This window comes from Chiloscyllium punctatum, chromosome 46 (genome assembly GCF_047496795.1).
Source record: "Chiloscyllium punctatum isolate Juve2018m chromosome 46, sChiPun1.3, whole genome shotgun sequence".
Lineage (NCBI taxonomy): Eukaryota > Metazoa > Chordata > Chondrichthyes > Orectolobiformes > Hemiscylliidae > Chiloscyllium > Chiloscyllium punctatum.
Window position 1 is genome coordinate 63776033 of NC_092784.1, and position 26786 is coordinate 63802818.

At 42.4% G+C, this 26786-nt stretch overlaps 1 protein-coding gene across 4 annotated transcripts in view; it reads left to right on the forward strand.

The window, feature by feature from the left end:
- Positions 1–26786, forward strand: part of LOC140468229 (choline transporter-like protein 2) — an 89624-nt gene that overhangs the window by 38798 nt on the left and 24040 nt on the right. For 2 of the 4 annotated variants that reach the window (XM_072564491.1, XM_072564490.1), the window contains exons 2-9: positions 6474–6522; positions 8342–8415; positions 10253–10337; positions 11267–11351; positions 13310–13438; positions 16994–17054; positions 20231–20354; positions 24118–24201. In XM_072564491.1, coding sequence (XP_072420592.1) covers positions 6474–6522; positions 8342–8415; positions 10253–10337; positions 11267–11351; positions 13310–13438; positions 16994–17054; positions 20231–20354; positions 24118–24201 — 691 coding nt within the window. Of the gene's footprint in view, positions 1–5940; positions 6001–6473; positions 6523–8341; positions 8416–10252; positions 10338–11266; positions 11352–13309; positions 13439–16993; positions 17055–20230; positions 20355–24117; positions 24202–26786 lie in introns of those variants that run through there. The other 2 variants (XM_072564489.1, XM_072564492.1) reach the window with 2 other exon arrangements.

Sequence of the window (26786 nt, forward strand, 5' to 3'; positions counted from 1 at the left end):
AACTGGATACTCAGTTTCCTGACCCACAGGCCACAATCAGTGAAGACTAGGGACAATATTTCATTCTCACTAACACTCAACACTGGAACTCACTATTGACTTTCGGCAGGATGTTACTCGTTCCATCTCTGTGCTGTTAATGTGTAGGGGGGAATGAGTGGAGAGTGTCAAACTCCTGGGAGTGGTCATCCACAACAAGCAGCTCTTGGACTCTTCATGTGAATGCACTGGTTACAAAGGTCCAACAACATCTCTTCCTCCTCGGCCAGCTGAGGAAATTTTGACATGATGGCGAATACCCTTGCCAACTTTTATAGATGCGCCATCGAGAACATTCTGTCTGGATGTATCACTACCTGGTATGTCAACTGTACCATTCAAGATCGGAGACTGTTGCAGAGTGTGATGAACTCGGCCCAGATAATCACAAAGGCCAACCTCCCATTTATAGAATCCATCTAACAGGCCCGCTGTCAAAGAAAAGCAACCAGCATTCTCAAAGATCTATCCCACTCTGGCAATGCTTTTCTACAACTTCTACCATCAGGGAGAAGGTACAGAAGCCTGAACACATGCACCAGTTGGCTTTGGAACATTTTCTATCCTACTGTTGTTAAAATACTGAATTGACTCAAACATTCACCTGTACCTGTTTTTATTTTTGCCGCTATTGTCTATGCTATTTAACTCTGATCTGCCTGTATTGCTCACAAGACAAAGCTTTTCACTGTGCATCTAGACATGAAACAGATATTTCCAACCATTTTCTGTGGAAACTTTGTTTAATCCCCAGAGTATAGGAAGTTTTAGGTGAGATATACGCAAGATTTGAATGGATGAGGTCACGTTTGAATGGCAGGTCCATTGCCCTCGAGTGTTTTGAGTAAGTTAGCATGGCGGAGACTGACAGCACTTCAGATTCGACTCCTGCTATCCCTCTGTCAGGATAGCTTCAGGGGACTGTTGCTGACCTCACTGTCACAGACCTCACTGTCACAGAGATCAGAAAGGGATAATAATTTTTGGAAAAATTAACACTTCATTACACGAAAAGAGCATGCAATTTTCAACACAGCAAACTGTGTATTTATCTCTGAATATTTATCTTCCCATTGAGAAGCGTTTTGTTACAAGACGTGTGGTCTGATTAATCTGATGCTGTGCAGCACACTCCATTCCTGTTCTCCACATGGTGCCACTGAAGTTTGTGTTCAGGCACTGCACATACTTTCTCCAAATATTGTAGTAAAGAAAAATCCATTTCAAATAGTGACATCATAAAAGAACTTGTTTTTCAATGCAATTTATGGGCACGTTTGGCTTTTTACAAAGTGGGTAGGAGCAAGAATGATGTCCTAGTGAAATGGGGCTAAAATGTTAAAGTGGGTTGTCAGAATTCCATGCCTGGTAGTAGATGGCTCTTAATGATTGCTGACTCCATGTTCATGAACACACCATGGAAAGGTGTCTGTTGTAGGCAGATGGCACTCTGACTGCAGGTTTTACAGTTGGGGATGGTCATTTTAGCAGAATGTTTCTCTTATTTGGTTCTGATGTTGGGATCTGTTATTCAGTATGATCCTTTTGTCCAAGGGGGGATATGTGCAGGCCCCTCTCTCTAGTTACATTCCAGTTATGGTCTGTCATTTGCCAATCTTGTTAAGAAACTGAAAAACTCATTAATCACAGATTTACACAGGACAGAAAGGGACTCTTGGTCCATTGTGTTTACATCAACTCTCAAAAAGAACATTTCTCATAATACCAGTTGCCTCATAACCCCCACTTTGATCCTTTTCAGATAACTCCCTTTTTGATTGCATTGATTCAAGTGGCTTCTCCCATACCCTCAAGACACTTGTCACTAATGTCTCTACATTGGGCATTTGCTGGTTTAAGCCGAATTCCAAGAATATAGGATGTAAATTGTGCTGATGTTCTAGTAGTGTGTGAGGACTGCTGGACTGTAAGAAGTGCATTTTGGTCACTTAAAATGATATTAAAACCTTTTGGTATGTTCACCATCACGAGGGCAATCTTTTGATTTATTGGAGATAGATTAATTGAGTTCCTTTCTCAGTAGATACTCCTGCCAAATTTATTCAAAGACTCATACAGTACAGAAGAGGCCTTTTGGTTTGAGTCTGCACTGACATAAACTACTCCATATCCCACTTTCGAGCACTTGGCTATTAGCCTTATGTTATAACATTTAAGTGCTCATCTAAGTACTTTAAGGATTGTGATGTTTCCTGCTTCAACTCCCTGCCCCGGACACTGATTTGTTCCAGTGCTGTTTGTGGAGAGGATTATAGTTTATCTCTTGACTATATATCTATCTGCAGAATGCAGCCACTGATCTTTCCTATTAACTCCTGATTAAAATCACCCGGATGTTCTGACAATGTAAGAAGTCAACGTGTGAATTGTTTCCTCTTGTGTTTGTTTTGTCTTGTGTTTGTTTAATTAGTGCATGTTGTCAGTGGCAGAATATCAACGTATTGGTAACTTCACTTTGGGATCAATAGCTTTCTTTAACTTGTCTTTTCAATCTCAAGTCCACATCCCCTGAATTTAAGAATTTAATTTCTTGTATTGATTTTACATCCCTTTTGGTTTTGCTTTGTCATGCGACTTAAGCATGCAAGTGAGAGCAGAACTTAGACAGCAAGGTATTTCCTGTGGTGATATTGCGCAGCTTGCTACATAAACAGTCAAGTCTACATGTCTGTATAGAGCATGATTGTAAACTGCTATTTAAATGAACTGAACACTTTTTTTCAATAAAAACGTAGCCAGATTATAAAGAGAAGGATCAGGTTAATGTTTTAAATATAACTAAAGGTAAAAATCACCCAACACCAGATTATAGTCCAACAAGTTTATTTGGAAGCATTAGCTTTCGGACCACTGCTCCTTCAGATGATTGTGGAACATAAGATTGTAAGACACAGAATTTATAGCAAAAGTTTACAGTGTGATGTAACTGAAACGATATATTGAAAAAGACCCGAATTGTTTAAGTGTCTCATCTTTTAGAATGACCATGTTGGTTTCAGTTCAGATGGTTTCACAATCGCCTGTTGAAGGAGCAGCACTCTGAAAGCTAGTGCTTCCAAATAAACCTGTTGGACTATAACCTGGTGTTGTGATTTTTAACTTTGTACACCCCAGTCCAACACCGGCATTTCCAAATCTTAAATGTAACAGTTAGTGTTAGCATCTGAGGACGTGTTTGTGATTTAAATTTATAGGATTTAACATTGCCACATTCTGGGAATTCTCCTTCTGTTTTCTATTTGCTGCAATGTTTCGCAATGTTTAACGTTTTTTTGCTAGTAGCCAGGATTATCAATCTTGGATGTCCACAAACAAAAGTCACCAGTATTAGAGAATTAGAGGGAAGATGAGCAACTCTATTTAAGAACACTACACTGTGAAAGCTCCCTACGGTATTTGAAATAAGGTTTTGTTCAAATCTCACATCAGAAGCTTGCTATCACATTCAATCTGAGATTCGAGTGCAGTGCCAAAGGAGTTTTGCACTGTTGGATGTGTCAGCTTTAGGGCAGGGTGATGAGCCTTTCAGGTTGGTTATTTAAAAAAAAATCCTGTGGTGGTATTTCAAGAGCAAAGATTTCATTCTGCGACCTTGTCAATTTTAGTATGTCAACCGACAGATTAAAATCACTTGTGGGGGGGGAGAGGAGAGAGTGAGGACTGTAGATGCTAGAGAGTCAGTTGAAAAATGTGGTGTGCTGGAAAAGCACAGCAGGTCATGCAGCATCCAAGGAGCAGGAGAGTCGCCACTTTGGGCATAAGTCCTTCAGCCCTTCCTGATGAAAGGCTTTCTGCCCGAAACGTCCTCAGATGCTGCCTGATCTGTTGCACTTCTCCAGCGCCACACAGATAAAATTGTTTGTGGATTCCCAACACTTAGTTTTAATCAGCAGGCCCTTGGAGAGGAATATGGTTAACTTTGTATCAAATCTAACTTTAGTTAAGTTCTTAACATTAACTCCTTCTCTCTCCATAGATGATGCCAGACCACTGTGGGCGGCACGGTCGCACAGTGGTTAGCACTGCTGCCTCACAGCGCCTGAGACCCGGGTTCAATTCCCGCCTCAGGCGACTGACTGTGTGGAGTTTGCACGTTCTCCCCGTGTCTGCGTGGGTTTCCTCCGGGTGCTCTGGTTTCCTCCCACAGTCCAAAGATGTGCAGGCCAGGTGAATTGGCCATGCTAAATTGCCCGTAGTGATAGGGAAGGGGTAAATGTAGATGTAGGGGTATGGGTGGGTTACGCTTCGGCGGGGCGGTGTGGACTTGTTGGGCCGAAGGGCCTGTTTCCACACTGTAAGTAATCTAATCTAATCACTTGAATTTTTTCTCACTCACACACACACACACACACACACACACACACACACACACACACACACACACACACACACACACACACACACACACACACACACTCTTTCTATGACTTCAAATGTTATCTGGTTATTTAGTTTGTTACTTGAGAGAGATCTTGTTGTGTGCACTTTGGTTTTAAGCATTACTGCTGTTGGAAGGTGGTTCCCATAGGAACTCATTAGGAATTACAGAATTTCAAGATGGAAGTTGTCCATGAGGTTGCCATTTTCTCCCCCCCCCCCCCCCCCCCCCAATCCCCCTGTCGAAGCAAGGCGCTCAGAGACAATATAACTTTACCTCCTTCATCTTTATTCTGGGCCCTGGAGGGAGAGAGAACAGTCACCCGTGCGCACAATGACATGAGTTCACGGTCTTCCCTGGGACAGCAGTTTCTCAATGAACTATATTGTCATTTTACAGGGAGGAGCAACCAGATAAGGCAACATACATAATAATAGGTGACCGTTACAATCATCAATAACTGAGATCAAGCCCTTTACTGTTATACAATGAATGTTCTTAACCTTGTTAACCAAATTCATACAATGAATACTTCCCCTTGTTAGCTGATCTTGCATGCTGAATGCTTCTAATATTGTTACATGGGTCTACATAATGACTGCTTTTCTGCCTTGTTAACCCATTATCCTTGCCTCCAGTGCCCCATTGTTAACTGTAAGTTCTTATCTGATCTGAGTCATGCTCAGCTGAACCTCTTGTTTCACAAATCTCAGAACTTAACTCTTCCTGCCAGCTTATACCCTATACATCATTCTCAAGGTGACTGGCGTTTGTAGAATAAATACCTGCAGAGGCCAGTTGCTATGATGAAAGAAGCATCCCTGCTATGAACAATATTGTGAAACTTTAAAGGAGTTCAGAAAAGATTTACAAAGACATTGCCAGGGTTTGAGATAAAGGGAGAGACTGAATAGGCTAAGGCCGTCCTCCTTGGACCATCAGAGGCTGAGGGGTGACCTTTTATAGAAGTTTATAGAGTCAGGAGGGGCATGGATAGGGTGAATAGCCAATGTCACTTCCTCAGGGTAGGGGGAGTCCAAAACTAGAGGGCATAGGATTAAGATGAGAGGGGAAAGGTTTATAAGGACCTAAAGGGCAACCTTTTCTCACAGAGGTGTATGTATGGAATGAGCCACCAGAGGAAGTGGTGAAGGGTGATACAATTACAACACTTAAAAGGATGGATGTATGAATAGGAAGGGTTTAACTTAGGTCAATAAACTTAGCTTTGCTGTGGATCAAATGCTGGCAAATGTGATTCGATTAATGTAGGCTATCTGGTCAGCATGGACAGGTTGGCCTGAAGGGTCAGCAATGATAATGCCATTGAATGTCAAATGGCGATGGTTAGATTCTATCTTGTTGGCGATGGTCATTGCCTGGCACTTGTGAACATGAATCTTACTTAGCACTTGTCATCTCAAGCCTGTGTTTTGTCCTAGTCTTGCTGCATTTCAACATGGACTGCTTCAGTATCTGAGGAGTTTTGAGTGATGTGCAATCATTGGCAAACATCCCTATGACTGATCTCCAACACCCACAACCGTTCTCCGATGTGCCAGGTATAGCACCAACCAGCAGAAAGAGCCACCCCCCCGCCTCAAAAATCCCATTGACTCCAATTTCAGTAAAACACAATAACTGCTGTTCAGGTGGTCCATGAATCTATTTATAGCCGACTAGCCTTGTTTTTGTCTGTGAACCAAGCCAGGTCAGGACGCAAGATCGAAGCTGATGAAACTGACTATTGTCCATCTAACACACCAATCAAAATCATGTTTTTCATCATTTCATGGAATCAGCAAATTTTTGACGAGAAACTGCACATCAGTAGGAAGGAGAGCAATTACATCTCACATATTTGAATATGTCATTGTTCAGTAACATACTTGAGTATGAAGCTTAAGAGTTTTATGTAAGAATTAATCTTTATTCTTGTATAAAGTTGTTAATTGTAGATAGACGTGTTTTGTAGTCTTCTTTTGTTTCAGATCTGCCTTTGTTTATGTTTTCTTGTATCTTTTAATTGTTTTAGGTGATTCAAAGAAATATGATCCAAAATTCAAAGGCCCAGTTGGAAACAGGTAGGAGATGTTTACATGCTGTATTCCATGGAGCTGAAGGGAAGACAGATTTTGTAGTCCTAAACTTGGGATGTATCTGGGAAGATTATTTGAGCATCACATTGGGGTACAGTACTGGGATGTATGGGTCTGCTACTCTAAAGCTGGCAGACTGTGTGGACTGGAGTGGACATGTCTGTCAGTGTTAAACTGGGGTAGGTCTGTCACTATGTAACACTGGGGCACAGATTTGGTGGATTTCACTTGTGTTTTGGGAGACAGCAGATGTGCCTCTGTGAGTTAGTTATTAGATGTTCTTGCCTGCGTTAACAGATTGTTAACCTTTCCTGCTTTGGTGTATTTTGGTTTTGAGAAATCAGTTTTGCCATTTTGTGGGATTGTATTAACAACTGGATTATCAAACAAACTTTTAATAACCGTGAAGTTAATTAAAATTAATCAGTTGATTTTATTTCTTATTGAATTGATTTAATCTGGTCAATAAACTTAGCTTTGCTGTAGGTAAGTTTGTTATTTTCACACTGAGGAGCAGATCCAGCTGAAGGTGATACTAGTGGTATCTTGGTTTCCACTCCTTTTCCCTTCCCTTCCCATCCCTGTGTTTGTTCCATTCTTCCCAATGTTTTGGATTTGCTGGAAGTCCCAGTGGCACCACTCTCCCTCTAGAATGGGCACAAATGTTTGTAAATAGTGAAGGGTTAATTCAGGCATCTCACCCAGGCCATTTGATATCTGTATGTGTTTCATGGTGATGATGATTACGAACCTTTACAGATTTTCCCCTCTTTCCGTGGTGTGATTGTCCGAGTCGGTTTGTTCAGAGCTTGGATATATGGGACCTTTAGCTCTCTATCATGTCATCTTTTACTTCTGTGAACTTGGAGGGCCACTCTGTAAGGTTTCACGATCAGTAAAGAAAAATCAAAAACTGCATTAGCATAAGAAAGCAGCCCAACCCATGTGGAAGAAAACGCAGAGACTAGCTGTGTGTAGTGTGAACTTTTGTGCTTGTTTTCCCTTAAAATGTGGCATCAGTTTGCAAGAGGGAGAACAAAGGCAAGAATAATAAGGTGATGTCAAGCAATAGTATATGGTATGGGGAGGTGATGATCTCATTGTATTATCACTGGACTGTTAATCGAGAGACCCAGGTTCAAATTCTGCTGTGGTAAATGGTGGAATTTGAATTCAATAAAAACAAAATCTGGGATTGAGTCTAATGGTGATCATGAAACCATTACTGATTATTGGGAAAACCCATCTGGTTCACTAAAGTCCATCAGGGAAGGAAACTGCCATCTTTACTTGGTCTGGCCTACATGTGTCTCCAGACCCACAGCAATGTGGGCGGCACGGTGGCCCAGTGATTAGCACTGCTGCCTCACAGCGCCAGAGACCCGGGTTCAATTCCCGACTCAGGCGACTGACTGTGTGGAGTTTGCACATTCTCCCCGTGTCTGCGTGGGTTTCCTCCGGGTGCTCCGGTTTCCTCCCACAGTCCAAAGATGTGCATGTCAGGTGAATTGGCCATGCTAAATTGCCCTTAATGTTAGGTAAAGGGGTAAATGTACAGGAATGGGTGGGTTATGCTTCGGTGGGTCGGTGTGGACTTGTTGGGCCGAAGGGCCTGTTTCCACACTGTAAGTAATCTAAATCTAAACGAATGTGGTTGACTCAATTGCCCTCTGGGCAATGAGGGAAGGGTGGTAAATGCTGGTCTAGCCAGCAATGCCCTCATTCCATGCATGAGTTTTTTTAAAAAGATTTTTTTCCCTGGGTTGTTACTCCACTTGTTCTCTCATGGTCTTTATCCCTACAGGAGCTGCACTGACATCATCTGCTGCCTCATCTTTTTTGCAGCCATCATAGCATACGTCATTGTGGGGATAGTGGGTAAGTAAATACAAACTGTTTGATGGTGTACGTATAAAAATCACCTATCCTACTAATACTGTTAAAGCAGCCCAGCTGCTGGACTGAGAATCCCGGGTTTTCAAAAACACGATATAATCACCAAATTCCAAGAGGGACAATGAGAAAGTCACTTAAGTTTACCCTTGGTGGGTTGGACTCCTCTTCAATTGGATTTGTTTTTTTTATTTATAACCTCCACGCTCTTTATGTGAAACCATCTGTCTTTGTTCTATTTGTGAATGAATGTGTGTGGGTTTGGATTTATAGGGAGTATAATTTAAGTTTCCCTTTTAAGTAATTACCCATCAATTTTGCCACTTGTTTATTATAACCAAAATTGTTCTTAACAATTTTTGTTTTATTGTTTGTTGCTGAAAACTGATGTGAATTTCTTAAATTGGAGATGGTAGTCAAAGTCAGGCAGTGTCCATGGAGGTTAAATTGGTCATTCATACTTTTGTGACAAACTGGATTAGTAATGTATGAAATTGTACTCCCTGTAAATCCAAAGGTGGAGTATTGTGACTTGATTTCAGATTACTGTTCCTATCAGCAACATGGCACAACATAACAGGGCTGAGGCTGTTCGCTCACTGAACAATCAGCCAGTGTAGCAGTCCTCACTATCTGCCAGTGTAGCAGTCCTCACTATCTGCCAGTGTAGAAATTTCTCATTTGCTTGGATGTGACTTGACTAATCAAAATGTTGCAAATTAATGTTTTTGATACAAATGAGAGAGTACAATATCAGCCTGTGCAAATGCTATGTGGACTCCTCTAGGCAGTAATGTGGGCCTTATGAAACAAAGTGTGAGAGTTTCCATTTCCAGGGTGTGGCCATTAACTACAAAACCAGAATGTCTTGTCCTTGAAGGGTATGAAATTGCCTTGAAATGTTGCAGCATGTGTGGTCAAAGTGTTCCCACGTTGCTGTTTAACAGAGTGCTGAAGAAGAACAGCTTGCACCTCAGTGGCTTTCATGCATCTGCTGTTGTTTTGGAGGGGCTGAACTTCCTTCTCACTGCCTGTACTGGCTGCCTTGACATTTCAGGAAGTGTATTTCCGCTATGCACTCAAAACAAACTGCATCGATGCATAGAATTCTGTTACAGGAGGAAATCATTGTGGTTACAGGCACTAATTGTTCTTAAATAAAAACAGAAAGTCCGAGTCCATTGAGGCATACTCAATGAAAACAGACCCTTTGGTCCAATTCGTCCGTGCTGACCAGATATTCTGGTGAAATTCAGCAGTTCTGGCAACATCTGTGGAGAGAGAAACGAAATTAATGTTCCAATTTGCGTGACTGCTTTCTAAACCCATTCTAATCCTACTTCTCTGCTTGTTCCATTTGAGTGTTTTTTTTCCAAGCATATTTGTTAAACAACATTTTAACTGTATGGTACAAATGCTTCCTGCCATTTTTCAGGATATTGCACAATTGTTTCAGTATCTGGGGAGTCACAAATAGTGTGAATATTGAACAATTATCAGCAAACATCCCCACTTCTGACCTTCTGATGGAGGGAAGGTCATTGAACAACTATAAAGATGGTTGGATCTAGGACATTTAACTCCTGCAGTGATATCTTGGAGCTGTGATGATTGAGAATATAGCTCAGGGTGTTGGGTTAGTTTGGTAGATTAAGAATTTGCCTGGGCCCAGAGTCTTGAGGCCTGTTTATTATGCTGATCTTTGCTTTTCATGGGTTGAGATGGTTATATTTTCCTTTTTAAGTAACAAAAGTAAAATGAATGCATTGTCTATTTTCTGTGGTACTGCTGACTCTTGCCATTAATGATGGTCTATTTTTAGCATGGATCCATGGAGACCCTCGCAAAGTGATCTATCCGACTGACAGTCGTGGCGAGTTCTGTGGTCAGGTTGGAGGCAGGAATGAGTAAGTTCTGTTCTCTTCCTTGGATGCCAAAGTTAGAGACTTATCCAAAAGTGGGTTGGAATTTCAGAATAAAGCCTCCGACATGGTGGTTAAAATCTCGAAGACCACTGCCATATAAAAAAAAAATTACAAGTCACCATTAATGCAGTAATTTGGCCTGGGAGTGAAATTACTATGATATGCAAGGTTAAAGCTTCATCTGGAGGCTCACTGATGTTACCTAGTCTGGTGACGAAACGTCTGAAAACGAACCTTCCAGCTCAGCGACCAAACCTCCATCCAGAACCTCAACCTGAGCTACAAATCTTCTCAAAATTTGCTTAGTTTAAAGGAGTCTGACAGTAAACCTATGAAAGCAAGGAGGTCCCACTGCCATGCTACCCTGTAAAACTCTCTGTAATCTTTTAATGTTGAAGGGCTTCGGAGGAAGTGAGAGAAACACACAAGATCAAACAGGTACCCTCCTCTTAGAGTCATTGAGCTGTACAGCATGGAAACAGATCCTTTGGTTCAACTCGTCCGTGCTGACCAGAGATCCTAAAAGAATCTAGTCCTGTTTGCCAGCACTCTTGATCGTTTTGTGACGATTTCTGTTTCGTTTGTCAGGACACGGTCAAGTATTTGTTGACAGTCACTTGCTAAACTGACTGATTGTGACCAGGCACTTGAGTCAGGGGTACCTGAGACAGGTAGTCCATCTTGGTGAGGAGAGGGGAAATGTGGCAAATTGCACTGTAGCAGCTGCTTTTGAGAGTAAACAAGAGATGTCAAGATAAGTTGTGTTCCTGCTGGCCTACTATAATGTGTTCATTTCCTGTGTGTTGGTTTCAGACTTGGACTAACAGTAAGTGGCTGGCTGGAGAAAGAAGTTATTTGAAATCTTGGGTTTTGAAACAGTTAGTGGCATTTCTGTCTCTGTTGTTTTCCAGGCATAAACCATTTCTATTTTATTTCAACCTGCTCAAGTGTGCCAGCCCTTTGGTATTGCTGGAGTTTCAGTGTCCTACCACACAGGTAAGAAATCTATCCCTTTCAATGGTAATGGACATATCTTATTTGTTGCTGCCTCCCGGCTTTCTCCTGTTGAGAAGTTTAGCATAAAGGATAAATGTTGCCTTCTGAACATACAACGGTTACAGGAGTAGATCATCTAATGATATGGCGGTTTGTTTCTAGATTGACTTTAGGGGCCGATGCATTCAGATTGAGTTTGGTTACAGGAGGGAACTTGTGGGCTTTGTGGAGGGGGTGCATGTGATCCCATTGGGTTTAAGGGAGAGTGGGTGACTCTGCTTGGAATTTTGGGCAGGGTGGGGAGAGAGAAAAGAGATGAGTATGTGGCCCTCCTTGACTTCCGTTTAAAGAGATAGATGTCCTTGACCTGAGACCAGTCACATGCCAAGAGCACCTTTCATGGTCAGCTGGCTCCACATCAGTGCAACAGTCAGCCTCAAAGTTGTAGTAGAGTTTGAAATATCTCTGGTTCTTCTGATTTCTTGTATTACTGGACTGGGAAATGGGGAAGAAAAAAAACATGCGGTCAACAAATAGGCAAGAAGTGAACAAAAAGGTTTGAATCATTTTTTTTCAGATGGATGTTGAGAATAGAAAGGAACTGCCTTTGATCACTTACAAATGCTTTCCTGTTGATGACTTGGATTAGATTAGGGCTCCCAGCTCTGTGATGCTAAGTCCAGCACACATGAATAGGATGAAAGTGCCTGCCAGTTAAAACAGCATGCCTGAAAGTGATATCAATTCAGTTGTTAGTTGGCATGGCAATAAAATGTCTTTGATTAATCGCCAGCTTCCTTCACAGCCAGCTTTTAAACATTCATTAGATAAGGACATCGCTGGCTGGGCCAGCATTTCTCGCACATTCCTAAGGGTCAACCACTTTGCTATAGGTCTGGTTTATGTGTAATCCAAACCAGGTAAGGATGGCAGTTTCCTTGCCTCAGGGATGTTAGTCAACCAGATGGGTTTTTCCAACAAACAGCAATTGATTCATGGTCATCATTTAGACTGTTAATTCCAAATTTTTATTGAATTCAGATTCCACCATCAGTGATGGTAGGGTTTGAACCCAGGTCCCCAGATCGTTGTCTGGATCTCAGTCCAGTGATAATACCACTTGGGGTCACCTCTCCAAACCTCACCCAGGGGCTATTGTGTGGCTGGCAAAGGAAGTAGACGTTTGTCTGGCTAGTTCAATATGTGAACCTAAGGCAACATGGGCTGCAAGGCTGGTTCTATTATTTTCTTGCCATTTCCCGGTAAGAAAAAAACGTGCTTGTCCCTATATGCTTGCTTTTCCCCCATGGTCTTGTAAATATGTTCTCTTCAGGGACTTATCCCAGTCCCCTTTTAATTAGCATTTGGATCTTTCTCACACCACACTTCTCAACCCTAAATATTCTCCTCATGAAGATCTTCCAGTTATTAATTCTTTGTCAGTCACCATGAATCTGTGCTGTCCTGATTCTCAATATTTCCATCAATGGGAGTTGTTTCAAACTTTCTACCCTGCCCAGAGGGAGCTTTACTGTGTACCTAACCCTATGCTGTCCCTCTCCTGGGAGTTTTTGATGGGGGACAGTGTAGATGGAGATTTACTCCGTATCTAACCCCATGCTGTCCCTGTCCTGGCAGTGTCTGATGGGGGACAGTGTAGATGGAGATTTACTCCGTATCTAACCCCATGCTGTCCCTGTCCTGGCAGTGTCTGATGGGGGACAGTGTAGATGGAGCTTTTGTTCTGTTTTGTACCTGCTACAGGAATGTTTAATAGATAGAATGGAATGAATTGCCCTCTACACCTAACCTGTCCAATATCTGTTTTGTAATTGTTTAATGCTTACAGCAGATCCATTTACAAACACCTTATTTTAATGAACAAAAGAAACTCTTTGAAATAAATGAGTGTTCATTGTACTACTTGTTAATTCTGTTAACTTGTTTTTTTTTTGTAGATCTGTGTAAGTAAATGCCCAGAAAGGTTTGACAGCTTCATCACTGCACATGCACTACTTAAAGTGAAACCAGAAAGATGGCAGAACTACTCCCAGTTCTGTAAACCAGGCTTTAATGATTCAACCAAGGTGAGTTACAATCATATTCTTATTTTGTCTTTTACCAGCTTTCCTGGTCCCTCCTGAAGCTGCTGACTCTCGCCAGGTTACAGTTCCTCTACTCAATCTTAATGATAGACAACGAAAATTCTCAAAGATAACAAAGTGAAGAGATGATTGGGAGGGATGGACTTGGAGGAATCATTATCACCAGGGAAAAGTGCTGGGGAAAGCATTTGATCTAAAGCCTAACAGGTTGCAAGATACCAGTGCCAGAGATCATGCATTGTAGGGTTTGAAAAGAAGTGGCTGCACAGATAATGGGTGCATTGGTTACAACCTTCCAAAATTCCTTCAACTCTTGAAGGATCCCAGCAGATCGGAAAATAGCAAATATTAAACATGCACTCAAGAAAGGAGGGAGACGGGAAGCTTCAGATTGGTTAGTCTAACATCAGTCTAGAGAAAGGTGCTAGAATTCATTATTTAAAGATAGAATCCCTACATTGTGGTAACAGGCCCTTCGGCCCAACAAGTCCACACCGACCCTCCGAAGAGTAACCCACCCAGACCCATTCCCCTACCCTATTACTCTACATTTACCCCTGACTAATGCATCTACATATTCCTGAACACTATTGGCAATTTAGCATGGTCAATTCACTTAACCTGCACGTCTTTGGATTGTGGGAGGAAACCGGAGGAAATCCATGCGAACACGGGAGAATGTGCAAGCTCCATCCAGAAGGTTGCCCAAGGCTGGAATTGAACCCGGGTCCCTGGTGCTGTGAGGCAGCAGTGCTAACCACTGAACCACCATGAAGGAGACAACAGACAATAGGTGCAGGAGTAGGCCATTCTGCCCTTCGAGCCTGCACCACCATTCAATATGATCATGGCTGATCATCCTTAATCAGTATCCTGTTCCTGCCTTATCCCCATAACCCTTGATTCCACAATCCTTGAGAGCTCTATCCAACGCTTTCTTAAATGAATCCAGAGACTGGGCCTCCACTGCCCTCTGGGGCAGAGCATTTCACACAGCAACCACTCTCTGGGTGAAGAAGTTTCTCCTCATCTCTGTCCTAAATGGTCTACCCCGTATTTTTAAGCTGTGTCCTCTGGTTTGGCACTCACCCATCAGTGGAAACATGATTCCGGCCTCCACAGTGTCCAATCCTATAATCTTACATGTCTCAATCAGATCCCCTCTTAGCCTTCTAAACTCAAGGGTATACAAGCCCAGTCGCTCCAGTCTTTCAGTGTAAGGTTTTATGATCCAAGATAGTTTTGTGAACATGCAATTGTGTTTAATTAAATCTTTTTTTTAGATTACTTACAGTGTGGAAACAGGCCCTTCGGCCCAACAAGTCCACACCGCCCTGCCGAGGTGTAACCCACCCATACCCCTACATCTACATCTACCCCTTACCTAACACTGCGGGCAATTCAGCATGGCCAATTCACCTGACCTGCACATCTTTGGACTGTGGGAGGAAACCGGAGCACCCGGAGGAAACCCACGCAGACATGGGGAGAACGTGCAAACTCCACACAGTCAGTCGCCTGAGTCGGGAATTGAACCCGGGTCTCTGGCGTTGTGAGGCAGCAGTGCTAACCACTGTGCCACCGTGCCGCCCACCGTGTCCTGTGGATCAATGAGAACGCAACCACCTGCATGTTCCCATTCAAGCCACTCATTTTCCATTAGAGATTTTTGGTGAAGTAACCTACACAGTGGATAGTGGGGAACTTGGTACATGGGAGGTACTTGATTTTCTAAAAGTGGTTTGGTATGTTGCCTCATCAAAGGCTGCTGGACAATATTGAAGCATTGGGGGTACAGGGAAATGCATTAATGAGCATCGATAAAGGATTGGTTAGCTAGCAGGATGCAAAGAGAAGGAATAACTTGGTCTTTTTAGGTTGGTAAACTGCAACTAGTGCCACAAGGATCAGTGTTGGGTCCACTAGTATTTCCAATCTGTGTATCAATGATTCGATACCAAACCCCCTCTCATAACTTTCGCAAGAGACTATTTCCTTGATTGGCAGGTATTGATATAGGAGGAGCAGAGCTCCAACTGTCCTCACTCACCATCTGCGTAAACTGAACGCTGTTCACATCTGGACCCCTGGTTAATTCGTGTGTTGAGCAGCTCATTTGGCATGAACTGGGTGTGTAACCTGAGACCATCTGATCTCCATGGATGAGTACCACACTACATTATGCATGGCCTACTGAGCCAATGAATGAAATGATGGCCTCAGAAAGGCAACTGTGTGAGCTGTGCTGGATGCCAACTCAAGTTTGTCGTACTTCCAAGTTCTAGATTGTCCTGTGGATCATTGAGAACGCAACCACCTGCATGTTCCCATTCAAGCCACTCACTATCTTGCCTTGGGAATACTTCACTGTTCCTTCATGATCAATGGGTTAAGATACTGGAGTTCTGCCCCTAACAGCATTGTGGGTCTGCCTGTAACATGTGAACTCCAGTGAAGGCACCTTCTCAAAGGCAGTTACAGATGAGCAACAATGCTGGCACAGCTAGTGATGTCCGCATCCCATGAGTCAATTTTTTTTTTTAATGTGTTTTTCAAGACACCAAATGTGTTTTGAAACTTTTTATCAAATTGAGTTCATATTGGAAAAATTAACAATAATATATCCTAAACTCATTTATTAGAGAGTCTGAGAAAAGCGCATCGTATTCGGCCGCTATCGTAGCAAACATGCAGGTTAAGCTTTAAATTCAGATTTATTTACCAATACCATCAGATGTTGAAGCAAAAATGACTCTGCATGAAACATGAATGTGAAAACTTGGACAACTGCTTCAGTGTAAAATGATTGCAATTGTTTCAAGTAATTTCTGCGTCTCAGTCTCTGTTTAGTGATCATGGAAAATCATTGCCATGATTCCTGTTTGTCTTCCATGTGAACACTAGACGTGGTAGAATCACTAGTGCCTGGCTGCCATCACATGGACACTGTTATGTAAATGTCCTTGGATGTAAAAGCAAAATTGTTTTTTATCCCACTTCAACTCCAGTCACCACAGGTTGTGCATCAATGTTCAGGTCAAAGGGTCATATCTGACGTTCCCTTGTGTCCCTTTGAATTCAATTCCATGGAATTGTTGGGAAGCACGAGGCCAACTCTGAAATGCATTCCTCAGCCTTCAGAGTGATTGCAGGTAGTTCTCAGATAACAACATGTGTTTCGTCAGTGCGAATTGGTTGTAACACGATTGATGAATTGTGAGTGTTGCTTGCTAAGGGCTTTCCTACTGAGTGAGTTTTCCAAAGCATAATCTTCTATAGTGTGAGGTTGCAGAGGAACACAGCTGTCACATTACAGGTCCTTCTGCTATAGTTCTGATCTGATTAAGTTAGGTTTAAAGAGTGGTTGGGACTTTGACCAATAAACCTCTGAGGGAACTATCATAGTTACACAGAAGCACTTAACTCCATTGTGAAAATACATCAAACTTAACATATCTGTCCAATGAAACAAATACTATTTTCACCATCAATTAATATTGAACATTGCCACCTATATGTTCACTTTTTGTCTTTCAGACACCTGTTGAAGTGTTTAAAGATGGGGATTGTCCTGCCTTTTTAACTCCCAGCAAGCCCTGTAAGTGTTTAAAGTTTCATTCAGCAGCTGGGAAACTTTTCCACGGTTTCTTCCCTAGGTTCTGTTTGATCAAACCACAATGGAGCTAGGGAGCAAAGACTGAAGCTTGGAAGGCGCAGGGGATACAGACAGTGAGATACCGACATTGAAAATAGTGAGAGAATTTGTAAAACATCACCTACCTATTTCCTTAAGAGTAATGATTTAAAACAAAAGAAGAATTCGATTTTGTTTTTGGTGAAAGAAGTGGTTAAAAGCATAAGAGGTTCAGTGGGTTAAGAATGGTGTTTATAAGGGACAATGAGTAAAGTGAGAGTGCTGGTTATAGGATCTAGCAGTAGGGTGGGAGGTCTGTTTCTAGGGGACAGTGGACAAATGGCAGTTTTTCAAATTGGTTGGACAGAGCAGTCTGGTGCTTTTTGGCTGTTATTCTATCAATATTCTCTCTATTTCTACCTTAAAAATATTCAGTGTCTTTGATTTCACCACTTTTTGAGGAATGGTAGGCAAGGTAAAATGACTGTAGTCTTAGCAGACCACAGGGCTGTGCTCTCATTACAGAGAAATGACTGTTGGTGGTTTCACCTGAGGGTTACCACGCGTCTGGTGAGGAGAGAGGTTCAGAAGGAGATTCCTTCATGGTAACCTTAGCTGGTAACATTGGCATCGCTCTGCATCACAAACTAGCCATATGAGCTAACCAGTCCCCTTTTGAGGAAAAAATTCCTTTTCTCCATCTTACTAGGAGACTTCTTACTTGTAAGTTGTGTCCCCTAGTTCTAGGTTGGCATTCTTTCAACATCAACCCAGTGTAGTCTCCTCCCCATCCTGTGTGTCTCAGTAAGGTGACCACTTATTTTTCTAAGCTGCATTGGATTCAGCCCCAACCTGTCCAAATGTGACTAAAACGATAGTGGCCTCACCAAAACCTTGAACTGTAGAAAAGCATCTCTACTTTTATATTCCTTTCCATTTGCAATAAATATATTCTATTTGCCTTCCTAATCACTTGCTGTACCTCCTGACGAACTTTGTGATTCATGTGCTAGCACACCAAGATCCCTCTGTCCCTCTGAGTTCTGCAAATCTGTCTCTATTTCAATGTTGTGAAGTTTTTCTATTCTTCCTGCCAAATTGAGCAAGTTTGCATATGCCTCCATGATGCTTCTCATGTAAATTTTTTGCCAAATCACTGAACCTGTCTAAACTGTATAGCTTTGCAAGCTCCTCTTCATAACTTACTTTCCTATTATAGATGTGTTGTCAGCAAATATAACAACTAGAAATTTGGTCCCTTCCTCCAAGTCACTGGTAGATATTATGAATAATTGTAGCCTTATATCGAACCCTGTGGTACTCCATTTGACATCAAAATCTGACAAAGACCCATTCATGTCATCTGTTTCCTGTTAGCTAACCAGTCCTTTATCCATACAATATGCTCTGCCCTCCCCCACACAGTCACAAAATGAATTCTTCTTTGTATAGTAATATTTGAGGCACTTTGTCAGATGCCTTGGGAAGTTTAATTATAGCACACCTGTAGGATCCTTTTATCCACATTGCTTGCTTTTTTTTCTCAGCAAACTCCAATAAGTTAGTTAAACATCGCTTCCCTCCATAAACGTGCATCTGTTCCATCCTTTGAACCCGGTGTGGTATCCTCTACACCGGGGAAACAGGACGCCGCCTTGCGGATCGCTTCAGAGAACATGTCTGGGACACCCACACCCACCAACCTCACCGCCCCGTGGCTGAACACTTCAACTCCCCTCTCACTCAGTCAAGGACGTGCAGGCCCTGGGCCATCTCCGACACCTGTAGGAGGAACGCCTCATATTCCACTTTGGGACCCTGCAACCACGTGGGATAAATGTGGATTTCAACAGCTTCCTCATTCCCTCTCTTTCTCCCTGCCCCCCCCCCCCCCCCCCGATATTATCCCTGTACCAAGCCTCCAACTTGGCACCACCCTCCGGACCCATCCATCAATGCACCCCTCTGACGTATCACCTTCATCCACCTATCACTTTCCCAGCTACCTCCCCCAACCCTAGTCCCCTCCCATTTATCTCAGCCACGACCCGAAGGGCTTATGCCTGAAACATTGATTCTCCTGCTCCTTAGATGCTGCCTGACCGATTGTGCTTTTCCAGCACCCTACACTAGACTCCCTTCCATAAAATCATATTGACTGCATTGAGATTTTTTAAGCAGTCCTCCTCATTTAAAGATTCTAGCATTTCCCATGTGCCGGATGTTAAGCAAATTGTCTGACTTGTTCCATTGACGATTAGCAACAGAGCAAAATTGTGGGCGCACCTCAAAGCAAAGTTAATTGTTACCATTGTATACCCAGAGAACAGTCATGACTGGATTGTTTTGGTGTACAAGGGAGTTGAAAGTTATAGTCACTGACAGATGGAGGAGGCAATGGTGTAGTGGTATCACTGTTAATCCAGTGATCCAGGTCATGTTCTGGTGACCCAGCTTTGAATTCTGCCACTGCAGATGGTGGAGTTTGATTTCAATAAAAAGTAAATCTTGAATTAAAGCCATTAATCCACTGTCAATTGTCGAGAAAATGTCGTCCACTTCACAAATGTTCTTCAGGGAAGGAAACTGCCATCCTTACCTGGTCTGGTCTACATGTGACCCTAGACCCACAACAGTGTGACTTGACTGTATACTGCCATCTGGGCGATTAAGGATGGGAAATGAATGCTGGTCTAGCCAGCGACTCTCATCCCATAAACAACTTTTTTAAAAGAAAATGTGGAATTGGTCACAATCGGATCAGCCATTATTTTCCCGAATGGTGGAGCAGATTCAAGGGGTAGAATGGCTACTGTCTGCTCCTGTTTTTTATTATTCAGTAATGCCTGAGGTTAATTCTGTATGTTCCCTTTGCCAGTTGAATTTGATTTTTCTTTCTAAAATTCATTGAATATGTTTTAATAAGCTTTCTCCTTCTTGAACTGAGAGTGGACCAAGCTGAGTCTGAACTGTTGCTCACCGCCAAGGGGTCCCTCATAGAGATGAGGAGCAAGGACTTGTGTGGAATTTACAATTCTGTGAATTAAACCAGAGGAACTGACCAGTGAAATATATTCTTGGTTGCTGCTATTGGGATTTTGTCCAGACAGATTTATGATGCTCTCATATTTACTTTACAGTTACCCAAAGATGCCTCCCTGACCTAAAAGTCCAGCGGGGTGTGGTTAAAGTTGCCGACAAGACTGCTTTCAGTTCAGATGATGGTGGATCTGTAAACGCCACGCAGTTGCTGGAAGGAGTGAAGTTTGTACCCCTTATTAATTTTGTGATGTCGGGGTTTTGTGCTCCATTGGGTAGTGTTAGTGCTAGAAGTGGGAGGTTTTCCATTGTCTGTGGTTTTCATCAGTGTCAATATTGAGCATTTCCAGGTATAGTACAGTTTGGATACAGAGGAGAACCCATTGTGTTCTCCGATCAGATAAGTGTCAGCTCAGCACACAGGTTACATTCTTTCTCCCCAGTTAGAAATTTGTGCTTTCAAACCCTCTTCCAAAACTTGGATGCATAATCAAAGCCGAGTATTCAATGTAAGACTGGAAAATGACTTTATTCTGTATTTAAGGGTAAGACTGAACACCTTAAATTTTCAGATTATCAGAGGAAGTCAGCATGGGTGGGGCATACTTTGTCATTCTTGATTGTCATCTCTTTAAAAGTAAAATCAGTTTAAGACTTGGACCAGGGAAATGTTGATATGGGCTGGCAGAAAACATTTGATGAAGTACCTTTTATAAGAGATTCTTGATTCCAATTTGAAACAGTTATTAACCTGTTTGGGAATGGCGTGAGATGAAGAAAGGGCAGATAGTTGAATTGGTAAAATGTGACCATTGGTGTCCCTGCAGGATTTGTGCTGGGGCCTTAACTATTCATTGGCTTAATGATCACATTCTGAGATAGAAAACCAGATACAGCCAGTTTTGCTATAATGCGATAGTTCCATACTTGTGCAATCCGCTGTTATAAGATAATCACTTAATAGCAACACCATTTTGAACTAATGGGGCTGGAATCATGTTGTAACCAACATGTGCTTTAAAATATCGCACTTTAGAAACTGTGTCCTCAATTCGTGTGTTAAAGTGGTGCGTGTTAAAGCAGAACAATCTGTACCTAAGCTTGGTATATGGGTAGGTAGCAATGTCAATAGTGTAAATGGGACGATAGAAAGGGAGGAAGATTAAGTGAATGGAAAAATATGGCAAATAGAGTTTCATTATTAGTGAATGTGAGGTTATCTATTTAGAATATGACAGGAAACTTTCTAAATGTTGGATTAAAAATACAAGCAACGGTAGAAGTTTAAAAGAAAGCTGTGGGCGAAGTATGTCTGTCATGAAAAGGTCATAAAGCGGTACAGAAAATAATCAAAAAGGCTTTTGGAATTCTGGTCTTTGTTTCTCAAGAAATCAAATGCAAAAGATAGTCATAATGTAAAGTAACCTATGCCAGACCACATCTGAAAGATGGCAAGCAATTCTGCACACTGCAACTCTGAAACAATTGATGGGTACTGACGGGAGGAGGGCCACATCAATTATTAAGGGTTAAACTTCAAGGATAAGTTAAACAAATCTTGGGAATTTAAGGCTATGGATCAAGTGCTGGAAAATGGAATTACAGTAGTTGAGTGGTTGCATTTGACTGATGCAGACTCAAAGGACTGAAGATTCATTTTCTTTGACTCAAATACACACTTATATTGAAGTACTACCTGGAAAGAAATTGAAGAATTTTAACCATGTGGACATTTTCTGGAATTGAAAAGGGATTTATTAGGTGTTCTCTCGAAAGAAGCTCACAGTCTAAAGTGTCCTGTGATTGCTGCTCTTCCACTGGAAATGAAATGAATGGAGAAACAGTTAAACAAAGCCTTCAAAGAGAATGGGTGTTTATAGCTTTTCTGCAAAAACCCGACTTTGAGAGGAACAGGAGTCCCCGTGTTAATGGTTTCCTAGCAACTCCAGGTGGGTGCAGTTCTAATAACACTCGAAGCTCAACACCATCCAGGACAATTTGAGGTGTACAAGGTAATGAGATTAAAAATCACACAACACCAGGTTATAGTCCAACAGGTTTAATTGGAAGCACATTAGCTTTCGGAGCGACGCTCCTTCATCAGGTGATAGTGGAGGGCTCGATCGTAACACAGAATTTATAGCAAAAATTTGCAGTGTGATGTAACTGAAATTATACATTGAAGAATTGATTGTCTGTTAAGTCTTTCATCTGTTAGAATACAGTGATAGTTTCACTTCTTTCATGTGTAAATCACAAAACCCTTTTTTTTAAAGTTGCAATCTCGGGTTAGATGTTAACAATGGTGATAGCTGGACAATATGTTGAAGGTGTTAGCCCCCTGTGTTCTCTGTTTATGACCTGATGTTTAGATTGATTCCAATCTAAAAAGTGAGATAACAGAGTTTTACATAAATTCATGCAGTTTTTGAGCTCAGAGTTCTACATGAATGTATGTAGTTTTTGAGCAAAGTGCAATGTAACTCTGCAAGTACAAAAACATTCACCACACAAAGTGTGTGTGTGGGTGTGGTGAGTACAGAGTGTCTTAAGTCTGTGAGGGGGTGCATGTGTGCGTGTGTATCTATAAGGGTCTGTGTGTGTGTGTGTGTGTGTGTGTGTAGTGCAGTGGTGGTCACCTGTAATGTGATATGAACCCAAGCTCCCGGTTGAGGCCCTCCCTATGGGGACTGAACTTAGCTATCAGCCTCTGCTCGGCCACTTTCCTCTGCTGCCTGTCCCGAAGTCTGCGTTGGAGGATGGTCACCTGAAGGTCTGAGGCTGAATGCCCTGGACCACTGAAGTGTTCCCCATCTGGGAGGGAACCCTTCTGTCTGTTGATTGTTGTGCGGTGCCCATTCATCCGTTGTCGTAGCCTTTGCTCGGTTTCCCCAATGTACCATGCCTCAGGGCATCCTTGGCTGCAACGTACAAGATAGACAACGTTGGCTGAGTCACATGAGTACCTGCCATGTACAAGGTGGGAGGTGTCCCCACGCCTAATGGTGGTATCTATGTCCACAATCTGACACGTCTTGCAGCATCCACCGTGACAGGGTTGTATGGAGTTGTCCTGAGAGCCGGGCAGTTTGCTACGAACAACGATCTGTTTGAGGTTTGGCAGTTGTTTAAAGGCAAGCAGTGGAGGTGTGGGGAAGGTCTTGGTGAGGTGCTCATCCTCATTGATAATGTGTTGCAGGTCACGAAGAACATGGCGTAATTTTTCAGCCCCTGGGAAGTACTGAACAACGAAGGGTACCCTGTCAGTTGCAGCACGTGTCTGTCTCCTGAGGAGGTCATTACGGTTCCTTGTTGTGGCACGTCGGAACTGGCGGTCGATGAGTTGAGCATCGTACCCCGTTCTTGTGCGGGCATCCTTGAGTACTTCCAGGTGTTCTAGAGTTGAAAGACCTGTTTCCATTCCATTGTGCTACCCAATGTTCCTCCTCATTAGAATCCAGTAGAAGGATATACAATGATACTAACATTGACCTGGTTAAGGTTAATATTACTGAACACTGTTTTAACCCATTAGACAAAGTGATTATAGTTTTTATCCAGTGACTACTCGAACAAAATCTGGAAAAATCTTGTAATCTATCAAAACACTGAGAAGTTAAGGGGCACCAATAGATAACAGCCAGGATGTTTCAAAAGGACTTGGCTTTCCTGGGGTAAAAAGCCCTTCCTGATGAAGGGCTTTTGCCTGAAACGTCGATTTTATTGCTCCACGGATGCTGCCTGAACTGCTGTGCTCTTCCAGCACCACTAATCCAGAATCCTTTCCTGGGGTAAAGCAGACCGCTATTGAGTATAAACCCCTGTGAACATGTTCCCTGCTTCGTCCCCCCTTACCACCACCTCTTCAATTCTGGATCACTTCCCCAAGGTCTCCCAATCCACATAACCTACTTCATTCCTTTCCACATCTCCACATGCTTGTGTTGAACTTAACTGTAATTATAGATCCCTTTTTTCTGTTTTACAGGGGAGCAAACATAGTGCTTGAAGCCAGAGAGGTTGTAATGAAGATATTTGAAGATTACACACAATCTTGGTACTGGATTTTGATGTAAGTATTTAATTAATTCCCCCTTTTGTAATTTCCAATAGGACAGGCTGTAAGGTTTGTTCCTACTTTTACGAAAGTCCCCTAAAGTGCGCTCTGTATTCCTCATTGACAGTGCACTATCTGAAAACACACACAGCCATTTTCATATGTGCACTGAAGAAGCCAAACTTCCCTTCAGCACCATATGTCATTATTCTCCATGGCTTCTCGTTCACATCTAGAAATCTCCTCCTAAATATTGGCAAGATCAAAGCTCAATGCCTGTATATCTGGCTATCTGGTAACACCTGAATTAGTGGACTATCTCTAATTCACAGAAACTCAAATCCAAGTTTGTTGGAATCAGAGCTGAACTGTATCATCAAACTGAGAGGTAGGCAGGTAGTGCAGGAGTTTTCTGTCGTTATCCCCATTTCAAACAAGAATGCTGTTTTGGAAAGTATAGGGGTGATGGATTCTCAGGGAACATAGCATGGTATTGACACTGGTTCTAACATAATGAGGGGTACGTCGGGTCCCAAGAGATCGATTGTGTTAGGGGACTCACTAGTCCAAGGTACAGACAGACATTTCTGTGGCCAGCAGCGAAAAATCAGAATGGTGTTGATTCCCTGGCGCCAGGATCAAGGATGCCTCCGAGGGTGCAGAATGTTTTCACGGGGGAGTGGGTCCAGCAGGAGGTCATTGTTCACATTGGAACCAACGACATAGGAAGGGAAAAGGTTGAGATTCTGAAGGGAGAATACAGAGTTAGGCAGGTATTTTTAAAAAAAGGAGGTCCTCTAGAGTAATATCTGGATTACTCCCGGAGCTAGTGAGGGCAGGAATAGGAGGATAGAGTAGATGAATACATGGCTGAGGACCTGGTGTATGGGAGAAGCATTCACATTTTTTTGGATCGTTGGAATCTGTTTTGGAGTAGAAGTGACCTGTACAAGAGGGACGGATTGCATCTAACTTGGAAGGGGACTGATAAAGTGGCAGGGAGATTTGGTAGAGCTGCTCAGGAGGATTTAAACTAGTAAGGTTAGGGGTGGGGGGGGGGGGTGTGGTAGGGGTGGGTAGAGCGTTGGGACCCAGGAAGATAGTGAAGAAAGCGATCAATCTGAAACTGGTACACTTGAGAACAGAAGTGACAAAGCAGAGAACAAGGTAGGACTGATAAATGAAACTGCACTTATTTCAATGCAAGGGGCCTAACAGGGAAGGCAGATGAACTCGGCATGGTTAGCAACATGGGAAACATGGCTCAGGGATGGACAGGACTGGCAGCTTAATGTTTCAGGATACAAATGATACAGGAAAGACAAAAAGGGAGGCAAGAAAGGAGGGGGAGTGGCGTTTTTGATCAGAGATAGCATTACAGCTGTACTGAGAGAGGATATTTCCACAAATACATCCAAGGAAGTTATTTGGGTGGAACTGAGAAATGAGAAAGGGATGATCACCTTATTGGGATTGTATTATAGACCCCCTAATAGTCAGAGGGAAATTGAGAAACAAATTTGTAAGGACATTTCAGTTATGTGTAAGAATAATGTGGTTATGGTAGGGAATTATAACTTTCCAAATATAGACTGGGACTGCCATAGTGTTAAGGGTTTAGCTGGAGATGAATTTAAGTGTACAAGAAAATTTTCTGATTCAGTATAGAACATAGAACAGTACAGCACAGAACAGGCCCTTCAGCCCATGATGTTGTGCTGACCACTGATCTTCATGTACGCACCCTCAAATTTCTGCGACCATATGCATGTCCAGTAGTCTCTCAAATGTCCCCAATGACCTTGCTTCTACAACTGCTGCTTGCAACGCATTCCATGCTCTCTCAACTCTGTGTAAAGAACCCGCCTCTGACATCCCCTCTATACTTTCCTCCAACCAGCTTAAAACTATGACCCCTCGTGTTAGCCATTTCTGCCCTGGGAAATAGTCTCTGGCTATCGACTCTATCTATGCCTCTCATTATCTTGTATACCTCAATTATGCCGATGTACCTATGAGAGAAGGTGCAAAACTGGACCCACTCTTGGGAAATAATGCAGGGCAGGTGACTGAGGTGTCAGTCGGGGAACACTTTGGAGCCAGTGACTAATTCTATTTGTTTTAAAATAATGATGGAAAAGATAGACCAAATCTAAAAGTTGAAGTTCTAAGTTGGAGAAGGCTAATTTTGATGGTATTAGGCAAGAACTTTCAAAAGCTGATTGGGCACAGATGTTTGCAGGTAAAGGGATGGCTGGAAAATGGAAGCCTTCAGAAATGAGATAACAAGAATCCAGAGACAGTATATTCTTGTTAGGATGAAAGGAAAGGCTGGTAGGTATAGGGAATGCTGGATGTCTAAAGAAATTGAAGGTTTGGTTCAGAAAAAGAAGGAAGCACATGTCAGATATAGGCAGGATAGATCAAGTGAATCCTTAGAATATAAAGGCAGCAGGAGTATACTTAAGAGGGAAATCAGGAGGGCAAAAAGGGGACATGAGATAGCTTTGGCAAATAGAATTAAGGAGAATCCAAAGGGTTTTCACAAATACATAAAGGACAAAAGGGTAACTAGGGAGTGAATAGGGGCCCTCAAAGAT